Source organism: Bos indicus, chromosome 5 (genome assembly GCF_029378745.1).
Source record: "Bos indicus isolate NIAB-ARS_2022 breed Sahiwal x Tharparkar chromosome 5, NIAB-ARS_B.indTharparkar_mat_pri_1.0, whole genome shotgun sequence".
Classification (NCBI taxonomy): Eukaryota; Metazoa; Chordata; class Mammalia; order Artiodactyla; family Bovidae; genus Bos; species Bos indicus.
The window spans coordinates 120,506,751-120,525,586 of NC_091764.1; the positions used below are offsets into that span (position 1 = coordinate 120,506,751).

The 18,836-nt window shown below is 49.1% G+C and overlaps 1 protein-coding gene and 1 long non-coding RNA gene across 3 annotated transcripts; one reads left to right on the top strand and one right to left on the bottom strand.

Moving 5' to 3' along the window:
* Positions 1-701: 701 nt before the first annotated feature.
* Positions 702-3,383, bottom strand: LOC139183319 (uncharacterized). Its single transcript, XR_011566920.1, has 3 exons — positions 2,729-3,383; positions 2,107-2,378; positions 702-1,211 (listed from the first exon to the last, which is right to left on the bottom strand). It is a non-coding gene; the product is annotated as an uncharacterized lncRNA (long non-coding RNA).
* Positions 3,384-3,430: 47 nt separating this feature from the next.
* Positions 3,431-11,131, top strand: ACR (acrosin). Of its 2 annotated transcripts, none has more exons than XM_070790712.1 (5): positions 3,431-3,565; positions 4,546-4,752; positions 4,970-5,253; positions 9,585-9,730; positions 10,253-11,131. In XM_070790712.1, the coding sequence occupies exons 1-5, from the start codon at positions 3,498-3,500 to the stop codon at positions 10,790-10,792; spliced, it is 1,245 nt and encodes a 414-aa protein (XP_070646813.1). In that variant the 5' UTR covers positions 3,431-3,497; the 3' UTR covers positions 10,793-11,131. The 2 variants fall into 2 exon arrangements, with proteins under 2 accessions (XP_070646813.1, XP_070646814.1); XM_070790713.1 differs by having other exon boundaries at positions 3,441-3,561.
* The last annotated feature ends 7,705 nt before the right edge of the window (positions 11,132-18,836 follow it).

Sequence of the window (18,836 nt, forward strand, 5' to 3'; positions counted from 1 at the left end):
CTCCTCCTGCCCCCTCACGACCTCAGAATGTCCCAGCTTTATCCCCTCAGGGGCCCTAAGCGTCTCACCAGCACGCTGTCTGCAGCCTGGAGCAGAGAGCACTTTGTGGGTGGCCCTCACCGCTGACCACCCTACAGGTCCTGTGGGCAGCTCTGGGCACTGAGGCTGAACAGATGAGGAAGGTCCTGCTCTTCCTCAGGGAGAAAGAGGGAGTATCATATGCTGGAGAATAACCGGGTGGGTGGGAGTTAGCAGGCTGGGAGAAGTGAGGCAGGATCTGCGGGAGCTGGCTGGGGCTGGGCTGCGGGTGGGCACAGGACGGCCCAGGTTGGGGCGTGCAGAGGGAGCCAGGGCGGGAAGGAGGCTGGGGAAGCGAGGGGCTCGCGGGGCTGGGGAGGGTGGGCCTCGAGAACGGGGAGAAGGAGCCTCAGGAGCGGGGACCCCTTGTCCTGACCCCGCCCTGTGCTGGGAGCTCCACCTTGGCCTGAGTCAAGCCACCAGGAGCCGTTGAGACCCCATCCTGTGTTCCCAGAAGCCTAACTGTCGTGTACCTTCCCGTCTCTCCCTTGCTCTTCAGAACAGTGTGAAGGAGGCAAACGGAGTCCCTCTTCCGTTAGATTTAATGACACAGCTGAAGCTGCAGGTCTGTATGTGAGACACTCAGCATACGACTGTGTCTGGGAGCAGGGACTAGAGCCTGTTTAAGAGTCAGAAGGGGCTGCTGCTCTGCAGAGTCACACAAGAGTTTTCTTCTAAAATCTAGACACTGGGTCTTCAAACTTTTTTATTGCATAACCCCTAAATGTTTTGAAAATCTGGGTACCCCTTTCCATTTTGAAACTTTTATTTTACATTTTCATCTTATATTTTAAAAAGCTTGCAAACAAGCTTGCAAACATTATGATTTCCAGAAAATTGTACATATTAACATTTAAAATAAATGGTTACATCATTCTGTTACAGGATTCACATGAATCTAAATACCATTTCAATTTTATGCCCATCAAAATCCTGTAAAAACACCTGGATAATCTTTAACAGTCAAAACTGTAACATCACTTATCGAATTCCTGCTGCCATTTCTTGAACTATATTTTCAGTCTTTTTTGATTACTTTATTAGGCACAATCTGTTACTGAGTTAAAATAAGTAAGTTATCAGGTAGGTGAAATAGAACCTTGCAGATCTTCAGATAGAGGAGGTGAGGCCACCTGCGATGAGAGAGAGACAGAAAGACACCTTGGAAACTTACGTATGTGGCAAGAGTCCTCCTGAAACTCAAGTAGCAGAAACAAGACCTGTGACACTCAGGCATGGGGAGTTAGAGACCCCTAACAGACACGGTACCTAAGAGCCCTGAAACCGATGGAGGGGAGACAAATGCCCCTCACGCTCAGGGTGAGGAGAAGGAGACCTCGACATGCAGCAGGGATTAAAACCTTTTGCCACTCAAATAGCTGATACTCTTGAGATCCGATTGCATTTTTATCAGGAAAATAAAACCTCTTGCCTGACAGGAAGGGAACTAATGAATACTGAACTCAAGTAAGGAAATTAAATCATCCTGCTTCTCACCAGGGGGATAAGTCCTTGTCACTTCCTAGTAAATAAAGATGAAAGGTGTGTTCTGGCTTTGTAATAAGAGAGACAAGACCTTCTGACCCGCAGGGAGAGTAGATTTAGGGACAGTCATGTAGAGAAAATGGTAACTTCCTGACAACGAAGTGCATGAGAGGATGTCTCTGGACTCTGGAGAGGAAATGAGATGTCCTGACGATTAGACAGGAGAGACGGAGATGCCTGATGCCCAGGGATGAGGAGGCTCACAGAGGGAAGACGAGACGTGCGTGTGCTACAGCGGGAGAGAGGAGACCCCTTGGTCACTCAGAGAGAAGAGGCAGGGCCTCCAGATACAGAGCAGAAGAGATGAGGCGTGTCAGGTGGAGACAGGACCCCCCGACACTCAGGGCCTGTAAGACCTGCTTGTGCTCAGATGGGAGATACAAGATTTCATGGCCCTCAGATAGTGGAGATGAGACCTCAAGACACTCAGGAAGGGTAGGAAAGACCAGACAGGCGGTTGAGATGGAAGATTCGGACACTTACGTAGGAGAGGAGACCTCGTGGTGCTCAGAGAATATGAAAGCTCAGGATTCCGACAGGGAGACCAGGACCTCCTCCAGCAGGAGCCGGGAGACTGCCTGGCGGTCAAGTGGGGACACGGGAACCCCAGCATTTCTGTGTGTCGGTTGAAGCTGCAGAGCACTCACAGCGGTGAGACGCAACCTCCTGACACTCCGAGGCTGTGAGACCTTTTGGTTCTCAGGTAGAGAAGATGGGACAAAGTCACGCTCCTGTCTGAGGTCTTAGGTCCTGAGCTGGAAGAAAGGAGAGATCCTCACAGTCAGGGGGAGGAGATGATAGCTTCCATCAGCAAGTAAGATATGTGCGACCTACTGGATGTTCAGTTGAGGAGGATGTGATGTGAAAGTTACATGAGATGAGAAATTCAGTCAGTTCAGTCGTCCAGCCCTGTCTGACTCTTTGCGACCCCGTGGACTGCAGCACAGCAGGCCTCCTTGTCCATCACCAACTCCCAGAGCTTGCTCAAACTCATGTCCCTCAGGTTGGTGATGCCATCCACCCACCTCGCAACTAGAACATTCAGTTAGAGAAGATGCTCAGGTAGAATAAGTGAGGTCATCTGACTATCTGAAACGCTTTGTACCTGGAAAGAGGACAGGCGGTGTCCTGACACTTGGGTAGGAGAGGTAGGTGGTGCCTCGTGACTGTCACGTAGGTGAGGAGTGACTCCTTGACGTTCAGATAGGCCAGCTGAGACCTTGTGCCCAGGTACAGGCGCTGAGACTGCTCCTCCAGCAGGTAGAGATGTGACCTCATCACGCTCTTGCAGGGAAGGTAGAACTTTAACATCCAGGTAGGTGAGTTGAGCATTTTTCTGTTCTGGGATATGAGATGCTGTCTCCTGACAAGCAGAAGAAGCATTATTTCATGACATTCAGGTAACTGTGCTGAGAATTCCTGACACTCAGGTACAGAAGACAATTTTCTGCTTCGCGTAGTTCCCAGAAAGGAGACCTGGAGAGATCCAGGTAGAAGATATGAGACTTTGTGGACAGAAAAGTGGGCTTCATAGTTCTAAGCTAGGGAAAGTCAAAATGGTCTTCAGAAAATGTCCTGAGAGCACAGCCTTGGCAGAGGGAAAGAGTTTGCTGCCTACGGGGTTAAGGTCTGTCGGTCTGTAGAGCCTGACTCCCTTGAGCTGCTGACGTGCTGGAGGTCTCACAGGGGGCTGACCGTGGTTACAGTTTGCATGAGGCTGTGCAAGACGTCGGGAAGTCGCTCCAGCATGAACCGCCAGGCCTGGTTTCTGGAGGGTGGGGGTGGGACGTCACCCTGCTGATTGGTCGGAAGGCCATGAAGCTTTGTGAGGTCACTGGGCTTCCAGGCCTGGCTGGGGCAGGACTTTGGCAGAGATGCTGCCAACTGCCATTCTGCTGGTCTTGGCAGTATCTGTGGTCGCCAGAGATAACACCACGTGTGAGTAAGTGTCAGACAACTTGGGTGGGGGGAGGGTGTCTTCTGAGTAACGACCCGGTCCAGACTCCCTCTGTCTGCGGCTCTGCAGAAAGCCAAGCTGGGGCCTTAGCATTCCCCCGGGTCTCACAGCGCTTTTGCCCCACATCACCAATTCGGACCTTCCCTGCTCCCACCATCCTCAGCCCGGAGCCCCCAGGCCCCTGGCATCTAGAGCTTTCTCCTGAGAGGAACTCTGGGGCTTCCGCAAAGCACAGGCCGGTTTCCCCGGTGCCCCTGTCCCCGCCAGTCACTGGCTTCACTGCCTCTTGAACACTGAGTCCTGCAGACCCAGGGAAGCACCTCCCCCCAGCCCTGCGCTGACCCCAGAGATCCCAGGGCGTCCTCATGCAGCACCTCGGGGACCCCCCACTCCATGTGTAGACTCCCAAGCCCCCAGGGTATCCTGAAATCCCAGAAACTCCCTCCTTCTCACCGGTGACACAGAGCCCTGAACGTTCACCTCCGCCCCGCCCCGCACGCCTCCCCCGGGTCACTTCCACCTGCGCAGCTGTCCTCCTGCTGCCGCCCAGCCCAGCCCTGCAGCTCCGAGCCCCTCTGGCTCCTTCCTGAGCCTCCACCGGGGTCACCCGCTTCACGCCCACGCTAGCTCCCTCTCCCCCCCCAGCCATCTCCCGCACTGCTAGGGCCCTTGGTCTGTCCCAGCTGCCTGTGGCCACTCTGAACCCACCTTGTGACCTCAAGACCGGAGAAAACTCCCCACCCCCCCCCCCCACCGAACATTTCCTGGAGCCCCTGGCCGCCTGTCCCGGCACGGCCCCCAGCACCGCTGCTCAGCTGCGCCCCCTGGACCCCCACCCTGGGGCTACCCCAGCTGGCCCGGGACCCCATGGCTGCTCCCCTGTGACCAGCCTCAGGCCCTCCTCCCCCCGCTGCGGAGGCGCCGGGATGGCCTTGACTTGGACAGTGCCTGTGGTCTCTCCTCAGTGGCCCCTGTGGGACACGGTTCCGGCAGAACCGGCAGGGGGGCATGCGGATCATCGGCGGGCAAGACGCTGCCCACGGGTCCTGGCCCTGGATGGTCAGCCTCCAGATCTTCACATACCACAACAACCGGCGGTACCACGTGTGTGGGGGCTCCCTGCTGAACGCCCACTGGCTGCTCACTGCCGCTCACTGCTTCAGGATCAAAAAGTATGTGCGGGAACTCGCAGCAGGGGTCTTCAGAAAGGCTCTTCTTAGAACTGGGCATTCTCCAAGGGTCTCAGTGCCAAAGGTCCCTGAGGCTCTGGGCCTAGTGGCAACCAGATTGCGGGGTTGACCCGGACCTGCTGGGGATGGGGCCCTCCGAGGGTCATGGTCATCAGCCAGTCTGCAGCCAGTGTGACCTGGCTTACCTCTGTGCCCACAGAAAAGTGACCGACTGGAGGCTGATCTTTGGAGCTAAGGAAGTTGAGTGGGGGAGCAATAAGCCAGTGAAGCCGCCTCTGCAGGAGAGATATGTTGAGAAAATCATCATTCATGAGAAATACTCGGCGAGCTCAGAGGCCAACGACATTGCTCTCATAAAGATCACCCCTCCTGTTATCTGTGGGCACTTCATTGGACCAGGCTGCCTGCCTCAGTTTAGGGCAGGCCCACCCAGAGTTCCCCAGACATGCTGGGTGGCTGGCTGGGGATTCTTACGTGAGAATGGTGAGTACGGGCGGGGCAAACCCCGCTGACGTGGTCTTAGGTGAAGGGGAAATCTGTTGATGCCTGCCTGAGCCCCACCCAGTCCCTAGCCCTGTGCTGTGAGTGGATCCTGTCACCGTCCCCTTTCACAGCCAGAGAAACTGAGAGTGAAGCTCCGTGTCCAGGGCCCCTTGCCAGTGGCTGGTGTGGCCACCAGGGGTGGCTGGGCGGCACGCACAGAAGAGCGCCTCGGCATCTTTGGAATGGGGTCAAGGCTGGGCCTGGAGCTCCAGGGCTGCCTCTGGAGGTGGGGGTCGTGCCTTGAGGCAGGCAGCAGGTGGAGAAGGGCTCTGGATGGGATTTCCCTCTCCATGCCTCAGTTTCCCCATCTGTAAATGGAAGGGCCGGGTCACATGGTCTCCAAGCTCTGCAACTCCTGCGCGTGGCCCCTCCTGGCCATCTCTGCCCCCGACCCTCGGCCGTCAGTCCCACCCAGCTGTTACTGCGAGCGTCCTCTGTAGACGGCGAAAGGGGCTGCTGCTGGGCGTGACTTTGTGTGGGTCAGCAGCCTGGGCAGCATGTTTCTGCCAGTGGGGCAAGACCGAGTAGAACAGGCCTCTGTGCGTGAGCTGTGCTTTCAGCTTCCCGTAGGTGGGCACGTGAATTTTCACCAGTCATGTCACGGGTGTGAACGTATGATTGAAACTGAATTGGCGCTCAGTCTCCTTTCTTCACTGATGGAACATCTGTTCATTGGTGGAAAATCTGGGCCTCCTGGGGTTTAAACCTCAGTGTGTTTTGTGTCTTCTATCTTCTCCTCCCTCAAAGTTGATTTTGGCTTTTGGTAGGGCCGCTGTCTGTGCCGCCTTGCGGGGAGGGTGTCTCACAGTCTCTTCCCTGGCCTGGGGTGTCAGCCTCTATCTGGCTGCTGGTGTCCGAGGCTCTGCCGCGGCTCCCAGAGCAAGCGCACACTTTCTTCTTGCTCCACCCCCTTCCCTGCTCTGTCCACCTCTCCAACCTTGTCCTCAGCTTTCGGGGGTTCTTGCAGTCCCTGGGAGGCTGATCTCAGGGTTTCCATTCAACAACCCTCAACCCCACCTCTGCTCTCCTTTTGCTCAGGAGAATTGTAGGCTCCCGTCTATATCCTGGACGTCACACAAGGCCTCTTTGTTCTATAATCACCTTGAATTTAATGCAGTTTCTATCCCTTTTTGTTTGTTTGTTTTTGCAAACCCATCCCTTAAAAAGTGAAAGTGTTTAGTCGCTCAGTTGTGTCTGACTCTTTGGGACCCCCCTGGACTGTAACTCGCCAGGCTTCTCTGTCCCTGGAATTCTCCAGGCAAGAATACTGGAGTGAGTAGTCATTCCCTTCTACAGGGGGTCTTCCCAACCCAGCGATTGAACCTGGGTCTTCCAGGGCCAAGTCTTAAAGAAACCCCCAGGCTCCTGTGATACTCCTTCTGACCTTTCCTTATCTGGACCTACCACTTCCTTGAACTCAGATGCTTTGGGGCTGGAAGAGTACTTTTGGGAATTGGTCTCTTTTTCCATCAGACTTTTAGTTTCTGCAGGCTTTTTGGCATTTGATATTTAAAACCAAGGTGCTGAGATTGAGAAAGCTCTTTTGTGTCTCAGGACACCTGTCTCTTAACAAGGAATTGCATGGCTTCCAAGGCTGTAGGCTCTGCCATAGATTTAAAGGGTCACTTTAATGACCAACAAGCCAGGCTTGTGCTTGTTAGTTCCATGTCACCTGTACCTAAAGGGCAGTGAATGTGTGAAACCCTCCATGCTGCTTAGGTGGGAAGGAAAAGTGGGGGCTAAGGAAGTTGGGAACATAACCGAAGCCTTGCAGACACGCGTTCAGCAGCCATCCACCGAATGCTTGCTGGTGCCCTCCCCAGCCACGGTGCTCCATGGGCTTCCCTGCTGGCCTTACACTCCGAGTCTGCCCCTTCCCACCTGTACCGCACATGGTGTTCAAACCCTCTGGGCGGTGACTGGCTGTGGGTGCTGCTATGGCAGGGCTGTTGGGATTCTCCTGCCTGTGGGACCACGTGATTCAGAGGGTACAGTCGCCTTGGCTCTTGGGCTCCAGTTCAGTTCAGTTCAGTGGCTCAGCTGTGTCTGACTCTTTGTGACCCCACGGACTGCAGCACGCCAGGCCTCCCTGTCCATCACCAACTCCTGGAGCTTGCTCAGACTCACGTGCATCGAGTCGGTGATGCCATCCAACCATCTCATCCTTTGTTGTCCCCTTCTCCTCCTGCCTTCAGCCTTTCCCAGCATCAGGGTCTTTTCCAACGCGTCAGTTCTTCTCATCATGTGGCCAAAGTATTGGAGTTTCAGCTTCAGCATCAGTCTTTCCAATGAATATTCAGGACTGATTTTCTTTAGGATGGACTGGTTTGATCTTGCAGTCCAAGGGACTCTCAAGAGTCTTTCCCAACACCACAGTTCAAAAGCATCAATTCTTTAGCATTCAGCTTTCCTTATGCTCTACCTCTCACGTCCATACATGACCACTGGAAAAACCATAGCTTTGACTAGATGGACCTTTGTTGGCCAAGCAATGTCTCTGCTTTTTAATGTTCTGTCTAGATTTGTCATAGTTTTTCTTCCAAGGAGCAATTGTCTTAATTTCATGGCTGCAGTCACCATCTGCAGTGATTTTGGAGCCCAAGAAAATAGTCTGTCACTGTTTCCATTGTTTCCCCATCTATTTGCCATGAAGTGATGGGACCAGATGCCATGATCTTCTGTTTTTGAATCTTGAATTTCAAGCCAACTTTTTCACTCCCATCAAGAGGCTCTTTAGTTCTTCTACACTTTCTGCCATAAGGGTGTTGTCATCTGCATATCTGAGGTTACTGATATGTCTCCTGGAAATCTTAATTCCAGCTTGTGCTTCATCCAGCCTGGCATTTCACATGATGTACTCTGTATATAAGTTAAATAAGCAGGGCGACAATATATAGGCTTAACATACTCCTTTCCCAATTTGGAACCAGTCTGTTGTTCCACGTCCAGTTCTAACTGTTGCTTCTTGACCTGCATATCTTGACCTTGATTTCTCAGGAAGCAAATCAGGTGGTCTGGTCTCTTGAAGATTTTTCCATAGTTTGTTGTGATCCACAAAGTCAACAGCTTTGGCATAGTCAATAAAACAGATGTTTTTCTGGAATTCTCTCGCTTCTTGTATGATCCAACGGATGTTGGCAATTTGATTTCTGGTTCCTCTGCCTTTTCTAAATCCGGCTTGAACATCTGAAAGTTCATGGTTCATGTACTGTTGAAGCCTGGCTTGGAGAATTTTGAGCATTACTTTGCTAGCATGTGAGACGAATGCAATTGTGCGGTAGTTTGAGCATTCTTTGGCATTGCCTTTCTTTGGGATTGGAATGAGAACTGACCTTTTCCAGTCCTGTGGCCACTGCTGAGTTTTCCCAATTTGCTGGCATATTGAGTGCAGCACTTTCACAGCACCATCTTCCAGTACCTGGCCTTTGGTTTGGGCTCCAGGCAGGATGCAATGTTGGCTGCTCCAGCCACAGTGCAGGCTGGGGTTTTCCTAACCCCTGGTCATGGCCAAGCATCTGAGGCTATAAAGGAAGTTCTGACCTGGCCTCAATGGTCATTTCAACCGCCTGTGCCCCTGACAGGTCTGCTGTGTGTGGAGGCACCACCGTAGGTCTGTTGCCTCCAGATCTGAATAAAGATTTGAGGCACATGGGAGGGAGTCATCAGCCCAAGTCCTGCGGGTCCTGTCCATGGCTGGATGGAGGCTAGAATGCAGGGGATGACCTACAGCCAGAGTGAACGGTGTGTCCTGGACTTGAGTCTAGAGACGAAAATCCTTGGTGTGAGTCCAGGGTTCCCTACTGTGACCTTGGGAAGTGGCATTCCAATCTCCTGATTGGAGAAAAGGGGAATAACTGTTTCTAACTCATGAAGTGCCTATGAGGAGTGAATGAGATGAAGCCTGTGTGACTCAAAGTAAGTGCTCAGCATGTCCTTGTTATAATTGTTAATGTCATAGCAAACTTCCATAAGCCAGCATCCACCCTTCACGTATATGACTCTTCAGCTGCCTCCGCCGCCCTCCTTCTGTCGTCTGTCCACAGTCCCCCTCCTTCCTTCTCCTCCAGTTCCATCTCCCAAGTCTCGTGTGCTCTTCCAGCTGTGCTTTCTTCCCTTCAGGAGTGGATAAGGAGAGGCCGGGGGCATAGGCTTGCTTGGCTCTTAGGTTCAAGTGGAGCATTTGAGGCCATTGGGGGCTCAGTGGCGGGAGGAAGGCAGGGCTTTCCCAGACGTCTTCTATGCTTACTGACCACTGAGTCACCTGGCTGTAGCCCGCAGGACATCACCTGTGCTGCAGGAGGCGCATGTGGACCTTATCGACCTCGACTTGTGTAACTCGACCAGATGGTACAATGGGCGCATTCGTTCAACCAATGTGTGCGCAGGGTACCCTGAAGGCAAGATTGACACCTGCCAGGTAACTCTCCACCGGGTGCGCTCGTGGACACTTCCTTTCTGGATCCCTGAGCAAACCTCCCTGGTCCTGTCTTCCACTGCCTGTAGTCACTATGTGCTTGGGTGGTGACACGCATACGCTGCCCAACAAAGACTCAGTCACCATAGGTAGAGCTTTCTTCCACCCTCACACAGAGATCATATCCTCCGAACACTGCCCAGAAGAGAACATTTACCTCTCTTCACCAGAACACAAAAGGGTCCAATCCACTTGCACACACACGTTCATGTCCCCACGTAAAACCGTGCACAGACACATGGGTTTGTCTGTCCTCCCCATCAGCGCAAGAAAACCCATGGAATCCCTCCCCTTCTCACAGCCCCAGAGAAGTTGTTGGCACCACCTCAAACTCTGCCATAACTGCCTGTGTTCATGGCAGCAGGAGGCCATGTGACTGCAGAAATGACCTGCCCAGAGGCCACGGCCCTTCTGGGCAGGGAGCGTGGCTCAGGCAGAGCGTGACTTCTGTATCCTTCTGGGCAGGGGGACAGCGGCGGGCCTCTCATGTGCAAAGACAGCGTGGAAAACAGCTATGTGGTCGTGGGAATCACAAGCTGGGGGGTAGGCTGTGCCCGAGCTAAGCGCCCCGGAGTCTACACGTCTACCTGGTCCTATCTGAACTGGATTGCCTCCAAGATAGGCTCTAACACGGTGCACATGATTCAGTTGCCCACCGCTCCCCCTGCTTCTACTCCAGCAGCCCAAGCGAGCCCTGGCTCCGTTCAGCCTTCCATTCGCCCACCTTGGTTCTTCCAACACGTTCCTCAACCACCTCCCTCTCAGCAAGCTATTGCCGTGGCCCAACCCTCACGTCCCTCAAGCCCCCGACCCTCAGTCCCACCTGCCCCCCGACCCCCACGACCACCCCCACCGCAGCCTTCCACTAGGCCTCCCCAGGCACTCTCCTTTGCCAAGCGACTGCAGCAGCTCATAGAGGTCTTGAAGGGAAAGACCTTTCTTAACGAAAAGAGCAATTATGAAATGGAAACCACAGGCCTTCCAGGACAACATGCCTCCTCCTGATCTGAACCCGTTCTCAACGGACCCAGTGAAGCCCTCACTCCTGAGGGAAAAAAAGATGAAATAAATGGATATAAATACAAATATAAATATATATACACTAAGAGATGCTTTCTGGACTTCTTCCTATATGCCCTCCCCAACTTAATCCCTCATCAAGTCTACCCTGCCTCCATTCACCCTTGTATTGTACAAATGATGTTGACTTAAAAAAAAAAAATGCACAACGTGAGTTGTGAGTTAAGTTTTATTTGGGGGCAAAATGAAGACTAGCATGAGAAATGGCACTTGAGATAGCTCTGAGAAACTGCTCCAAAGAGGCAGTGGGGGAAGGGCAGTAGCTGTGGGATTTTTGGTGAAGGGGGAGTGCATGCAATCAAGCACATTTTATTTAGAGGTTTCTGCTGGCCTCCTGAAGATTACTGCTGGTCATGAGGAGCAGACATCATCCTGAAGGATTTTAGTGCTTTTCTAGATATGAGGAGATTGAAGAGTTGGCTTTGTAAAGCCAGCTCCTGAAAATATCTAACTGTTTGAAGACCAGTCCTGTTAGTTTTCCTGGAGCGCCAAGAGCCTCATTTCTGCCGTCCACCCTGAACGCTGCTCAGAGGGTGTTGAAGGTCAGCGGCTGGAGCGGCGCCTGAGTTCATTCTTGTGGAGGTGGATGGCAAGTGCCAGCTTGTAGTTGCCAAAGTCAGCTGTGGTTTTTAACTAGAACAAGATGACCTGGGGTCATAGTCCAGGTAATTATTAAATGCTGGTGTCTCTGCATATTAGATCAAGGGGCCGCACACTCCCTTGAGGTAAGCTGACTGAAAATGAAGGATGTGCGTCCAAGTCTGCTGGAGGCCACGCTCTCCTGGTGCAGAGACAGACCCACGAGACGACTCTGTCTTTAGTTGTGTCTTCTCTCCTCCTTGAGGTGGAAAATTTCCCCCTGGGCCTGTGATCTGCAGCTGACACTTGGGTCTCCTTCCTGGAGGGACAGGGCTAAGCTCAAGAAGCACTCTGCCGGGAGCCTGCAGAGAACAGGCAGTGGGTTCTCCGATGGCTTGTGCAAGCTTTTCATGCACGTGAATAGAACCTAATCCCCTTCTTCTATTTCCTTGTCCATGTTACTCTTTGACTTCCTGTTCCACTTATCAAACGCAGACATTTCCACATTAGCACACGCGGACCCCTGTTTCTAACTGTGCTCCACAGCAGGGGCATTTATGAGCCCGTGGTGTCCCAGAAGGGGACTTCTCGTCTTTCAACACATTTCCCCACATGTAAGACAACACTGGTTCACAGCAAATTCATCAATCCTTGCCAACCTAACTGATGCTTACATTTTCATTTTTAAATTATGAATGAGGCTGTTTGTAAGTGAAGTGAGACTCTCTGATCTGCCTTCGTGTTCCTGCGGACGCTCTAGCCCTGAGAACGGCTCACAGATTCTGGAGCAGAAGCCTCTGCATGGGGACAGGAGGAGCAGGGAGGAAATGGAACAGCTGTGTGCAGAACCCCCAAAAGGGGTCGGGCATCTGAGGAATACGCTTACTTCCTTACAGGATTGTCAGGCATGACCAGTATTCTCAAAACTTAGAATTCGTAATGAAACTTATTGCTAGGAAGAATAGCAGAAAATGATTCAACAGTGGCTAAACTTGCACATGGTGAAACTCAGACACTGGAAAACCAGGCATGTTAGGATAACAGGTAAAGGGGCGGAGGCTCTAACTGTGCATTCGATTGGTACATGACATCTAATATTCACAAAGAAAAGCTGAATGAACCAATGAATATAATTGTAGTACATTTTAAATGGAAGGTAAAAAATGGAGGTAGTTCATTTTTAATATGAGCAAGAAACAGAAGCTAGCTTATTGATGTTTTCTGAAGAAACTACATTCTTGGTAAAGAATCATCACTGACCCTCTCTGGTTACGGATGAGTCTGCGTGGAGACGTGCTTTCAGAGTGGAATGGCTGGGTGGTACAAGAGGGGTAAGCTTTGCTCTGTGACTGCACCCCAAAGGTGTCAGTGCAGTCAGTGTAGTGAGCATATCCACCACTCCCCAGAGTTTCCTTGTGGGACCTTGTAATCCCTCCAGCCCTTTCCTCCCTGGCTCCAGACAGTCTCCAATTTGCTTTTTCTCATTATGTATTAAGTTGGATTTCTGAAGATTTTATACAAATGGAATCACACATCAAGCAGTTCTTTTTGTCTCGCTTCATTCAGCATCATCATTTTGAGGTTCATCTATACGGCAGTGTGTTCAGCAGTCATTCCTTTTTACTGCTGACCCTTTAATCACACAGCTATCCCACGGTTTTTCTGTTCATTGTTGGTGGATGTTTGGCCATGTGAAGTAGAGCAGCGATGTGCATTTGTATACAAGTCCTTGTATGGACATGTGCTTTCATAGCTCTTGGCTGAGTGTGTGTGGAATGGCTGCATCCTATGGTAGGTGTATGCGTAGCATTTTTTAAAACTGCCAAAGTGGTTTTTCAAAATGGTTTAAACATTTCACATTCCACCAGCAGTGGGAGAGAGTTTCAGTTCTTGAGCTCCTCACCAACACCTGGTCTTGATAGCTTAGTGGTGAATGGTGAACCATGTCACCGGATTTGTGGTCTCTGAAAGAGAGGATTTAACTCTGGGACCAAAGACCTTCTCGGTCACTCAGAGTTTTTTTTGTAGATTTTATTTAAAGTGAAAGTGACAGAAAAAGCTTTTGACATGGACGTCAGAAGGGGACAGGACAGTCCCCGCCTCACTGGCTCAAGTGGTTTATACTTGTCAACTAGCTGCTGAGAATAGATGAAAAATATTTCAAGGTGGTGAGAATTTTGTTCAAACCCTTTACTGTAACATACATCCTGGGATGACATCAGCATGAGATTAGTCAGAAGGAACAGGTAAAGCCCGAGCTCAAGGCTGTGGAAGTTTTTACCCAGAGCTTTTCCCATAACATATATAAAGTTCAAAAAAAGGCATGCCTTTGAACAAGAGATACTGTTGCCTACAAGGCTACCTGTCTAAGGCAAAGAATGTGAAAAAGAAAGAATGTTTGCCTCCTCCTTAAAGGGGCCTTAGGCTTGGACTCCTTATTAACCTGCCTAAGTTAACTCTCTCAGTATGATCAGTTCTTCTAATTTTAGGGGTTCTGAGAGATGTGTAGTAATATTTCATTTGGGGAGTTTTTCCCATAAACAAATGTAGTCTATCAATAAGTTTAAAGCATTCTAAATGAACACAGCTAAGATTTGGTATCAGTAATGTGGTAGGGCAATAACTCTTGATATTAGAGCAAAATATGGAAGGACTCCTAGGGAAAAAGGGAGGTAGAAAAAGGCATAAAATAAATATATCCAAGCAGAATTTGGATTTTTCAAGCATCACAAACATCAATGGGAGACTGAAAGAAATAATGATAGGAACAGTTCATAGTACAACACTGATTTCAGAAGCAACCTGCTTCAGAAATGAGAGGTCCATTTCTTATAAAGATATTCCAAAATATCCAACCTCTTGGAACCTCTGTCTGCTGATGTTACTACATCCAAATAACACTTTATATTTAAAACTAAATCCTCAGGTGTCCTTTTAATGCTCTACATTTTTCAAGGTGAACAAAATGGTGTTCACGTCTCAATTTGCCAGGTTAAATTAAAAATAACATCCAAGCAGGTCTTAATTCATTACACTCATGTGTCTACGACACAAAATATACAAAACCTATTTTGTGGGTTAATTCTTCTAGATATGGAGCTAAAAGTTTATTAATACATTCAGTGTTCTTTACATCATCTTTGTTCCCACATGAGTTTTTAAAAAAGCAAGAGTTGAAAGGAACCTTCAAAAGTCATTCAGTATGTTTCTTAAGTTTTAAATGTTTTATTTTCTTTTTAAAAAAGTTATTCGTTTGTTTTTGGCTCCATCAGTTCTTGGCTTGGCCCGTGGGCTCAGCAGCTGCAGCAGGCAGGCTCAGTTGCCCGGTGGCCTGTGGGATCTCAGTTTCCCGGCCAGGGATTGAACCTGTGTCCTCTGCATTGGAAGGCAGATTCCTAACCACTGGACAACCAGGAAAGTTCTTAATTTTTTATTGTCTTTAACATAAAAAAGACTTCAAATAGAAGACTTCATGACAATTCCCACTTAAGTTAAATCTCAAATTTTCACGCTTTTTTTTCAGCCCCAGTAAAGTAGATCTGGAGTCCCTCATTTTCTGTCCTCACTGGAGATAGAGTACAGCTTATCTTATGATTTCTTTCTTTGAGTCCTTTAATAGAAGTCTCAATAACAAGACATGAAACCACATCTACAGCTCTTTCCTCTCCAGAACAAAATGGTCTTAACTTTTTGATCTTTTCCTCAGAGATCTTATTTTACAATCTGTATTGCATTCCTTTTTATTTCTCCTAAATCTCCTTCCGAGTTCCTATAGGACCCTAAGGGACGACAAGCCAGCAGGGACTGGATTTGTGACTTATGACCTCCCAGAGGAGACCCACCCTGAATAGTCATTGGAAGGACCGTTGCTGATGCTGAAGGTCCATTAATTTGTCCACATGATGCAAAGAGCTGACACACTAGAAAAGACCCTGGGAAAGATTGGGGGCAGGAGAAGAAGGGGACGACAGAGGATGAGGTGGCTGGATGGCATCACCAACTCAGTGGGAACCCTGGGAGATGGCGAAGGACAGGGAAGCCTGGTGTGCTGCGGTCCACGGGGTTGCCAAGAGTTGGACACGACTATGCGACTGAACTACAAAAAACAACCCCTCTTAAAGCTAGGTCTCTCTCTAATGATTGCTAATAAAGGACAACAATCGGCTCACTATCTGCTTTTATAATAACGAATAAGCACGAGTCAGCAACTTGCCCATAGTCTGTGTGCCCTGTGTTTGGGTGGTTGTAGGTTCACCCTTCTCAAGAAGCATATCCTGTATGGCCTTACTGACCTTTCTGCTGTTTGTTTTCACTGTTACTTTCTAATGTATGCTTTGATCTTGCCCCATTCATTATTCCTTTTCCCCAAATTCCAGAAAGTTGAGTTCTGATATGCTCAATCAAGGAGAACATATTCATTCCCATGGTGTTATTCGTAGAGAAAAATATAAAAAAACAAGGCTGGGACTTGCTAGCTACAGCTTGTCCCTCCTGGCTGGCCTGGGTACTGAATTTGTCCTGTGAGCCAAGTGTTGAGCACTATGTCAGCTCAGTTTAGTTCAGTCGCTCAGTCGTGTCCAACTCTCTGTGACCCCATGGACTGCAGCACGCCAGGCTTCCCTGTCCATCACCAACTCCCAGAGCTTGCTCAAACTCATGTTCATCGAGTCAGTGATGCCATCCAACCATCTCATCCTGTGTCGACACTTTCTCCTCCTGCCTTCAACCTTTCCCAGCATCAGGATCTTTCCCAATGTGTCAGTTCTTCACATCAGGTGGCCAAAGTATTGGAGCTTCAGCTTCAGCATCAGTCCTTCCAGTGAATATTCAGGACTGATTTCCTTTAGGATGCACTGGTTGGATCTCCTTGCAGTTGAAGGGACTCTCAAGAGTCTTCTCCAACACCACAGTTCAAAAGCATCCATTCTTTGGCACTCAGCTCTTACATCCATACATGAATACTGGAAAAACCATAGCTTTGACTAGATGGACTTTTGTCAGCAAAGTAATGTCTCTGTTTTTTAATATGCTATATAGATTTGTCATAGCTTTTCTTCCAAGGAGCAAGCGTCTTTTAATTTCATGGCTGCACTCACCATCTGTAATCATTTTCAGTTCAGTTCAGTCGCTCAGTCGTGTCCGACTCTGAGACCCCATGAAATGCAGCATGCCAGGCCTCCCTGTCCAACACCAACTCCCAGAGTTCACTCAAACTCACGTCCATCGAGTTGGTGATGCCATTCAGCCGTCTCATCCTCTGTCGTCCCCTTCTCCTCCTGCCCCCAATCCCTCCCAGCATCAGAGTCTTTTCCAATGAGTCACCTCTTTGCATGAGGTGGCCAAAGTACTGGAGTTTCAGCTTTAGCATCATTCTTTCCAAAGAACACCCAGGACCGATCTCCTTTAGAATGGACTGGTTGGATCTCCTTGCAGTCCAAGGGATTCTCGAGAGTCTTCTCCAACACCACAGTTCAAAAGCATCAATTCTTCGGCGCTCAGCTTTCTTCACAGTCCAACTCTCACATCCATACATGACCACTGGAAAAACCATAGCCTTGAGTAGACGGACCTTTGTTGGCAAAGTAATGTCTCTGCTTTTGAATATGCTATCTAGGTTGGTCATAACTTTCCTTCCAAGGAGTAAACGTCTTTTAATTTCATGGCTGCAATCACCATCTGCAGTGATTTTGGAGCCCCCAAAAATAAAGTCTGACACCATTTCCACTGTTTCCCCAACTATTTCCCATGAAGTGATGGGACCAGATGCCATGATCTTCGTTTTCTGAATGTTGAGCTTTAAGCCAACCTTTTCACTCTCCTCTTTCACTTTCATCAAGAGGCTTTTTAGTTCCTCTTCACTTTCTGCCATAAGGGTGGTGTCATCTGCATATCTGAGGTTATTGATATTTCTCCCGGCAATCTTGATTCCAGCTTGCACTTCTTCCAGCCCAGAATTTCTCATGATGTACTCTACATATAAGTTAAATAAGCAGGGTGACAATATACAGCCTTGACGTACTCCTTTTCCTATTTGGAACCAGTCTGTTGTTCCATGTCCAGTTTTAACTGTTGCTTCCTGACCTGCATACACATTTCTCAAGAGGCAGGTCAAGTGGTCTGGTATTCCCATCTTTTTCAGAATTTTCCACAGTTTATTGTGATCCACACAGTCAAAGGCTTTGTCGTAGTCATTTTGGAACCCCCCAAAATAAAGTCTGTCACTGTTTCCATTGTTTCCCCATCTATTTGCCATGAAGTGATGGAGCAGGATGCCATGATCTTTGTTTTCTGAATGTTGAGTTTTAGGCCAACTTTTTCACTCTCCTCTTTCACTTTCATCAGAAGGCTCCTCGGTGCCTCTTCACTTTTTGCCATTAAGGGTGGTGTCATCTGCATATCTGAGGTTGTTGATATTTCTCCCCGCAATCTTGATTCCAGCTTGCGCTTCTTCCAGCCCAGCGTTTCTCATGATGTGCTCTGCATATCAGTTAAATAAGCAGGGGACAGTACCCAGCTTTGTATTGTGTACGGTGCTGAAACCACATAGATAAATGCTAACTGCCCTACTGTAGACATTCTCATTGTAAATAACTACCTGTGATGTGACATTAGCACCTTTCCACGGTGATCCAGGAACAGTGCTGTTTTCTTGCCAGTCAGTCAGTTCAGTAGCTCAGTCCTGTCCGATTCTTTGTGACCCCATGGACTGCAGCGTGCCAGGCTTCCCTGTCCATCACCAACTCCTGGAGCTTGCTCTAAGTCATGCCCAACGAGTTGGTGATGCCATCCTACCATCTCACCCTCTGTCGTCCCCTTCTCCTCCTGCCTTCAGTCTTTCCCAGCATCAGGCTTTTTTCTAAGGAGTCAGTTCTTCACATCAGGTGGCCAAAGTATTGGAGCTTCAGCATCAGTCCTTCCAATGAATATTCATGACTGATTTCCTTTAGGATGGACTGCTTTGATCTCCTTGCAGTCCAAGTGACTCTCAAAAGTCTTCTCCAATACCTGAGTTCAAAAGCATCAATTGCTAATTGGATTAATTTCGTTAACTAACTCTGCAATTACACATAACACGTACCTCTTTTAAAGTGTGCTATACACAATTACAAGACTGAAATTAAACTTAATCGTACTTTAATTAGTAAACTCACTTTTGTATTGTTGTGTTTTTATTAAAGGAAGAACAACATGCTGTTATGATACCTCAAATGTAGTGACTTTTGTTCAAGATTATGAAAAGTTTAAATAATTTCCCTTCAGATAATTTCATGTCAAATTTACACAGTTTGTTTAGTTAGTTGACCAAAACTGAATAAAATAACATGAAAAGAGACACTCAGGCAGATGAGATAGAGACAGGATGCCGACCGAGACCCGGGCAGCTCTGTTG

Coding starts and splice junctions, on each gene's coding strand:
- ACR (XM_070790712.1), top strand. CDS start 3,498: ATGCTGCCAACTGCCATTCTGCTGGTCTTGGCAGTATCTGTGGTCGCC. Junction 3,566..4,545: donor AGAGATAACACCACGTGTGA/GTAAGTGTCAGA, acceptor GTCTCTCCTCAG/TGGCCCCTGTGGGACACGGT. Junction 9,731..10,252: donor GCAAGATTGACACCTGCCAG/GTAACTCTCCAC, acceptor CCTTCTGGGCAG/GGGGACAGCGGCGGGCCTCT.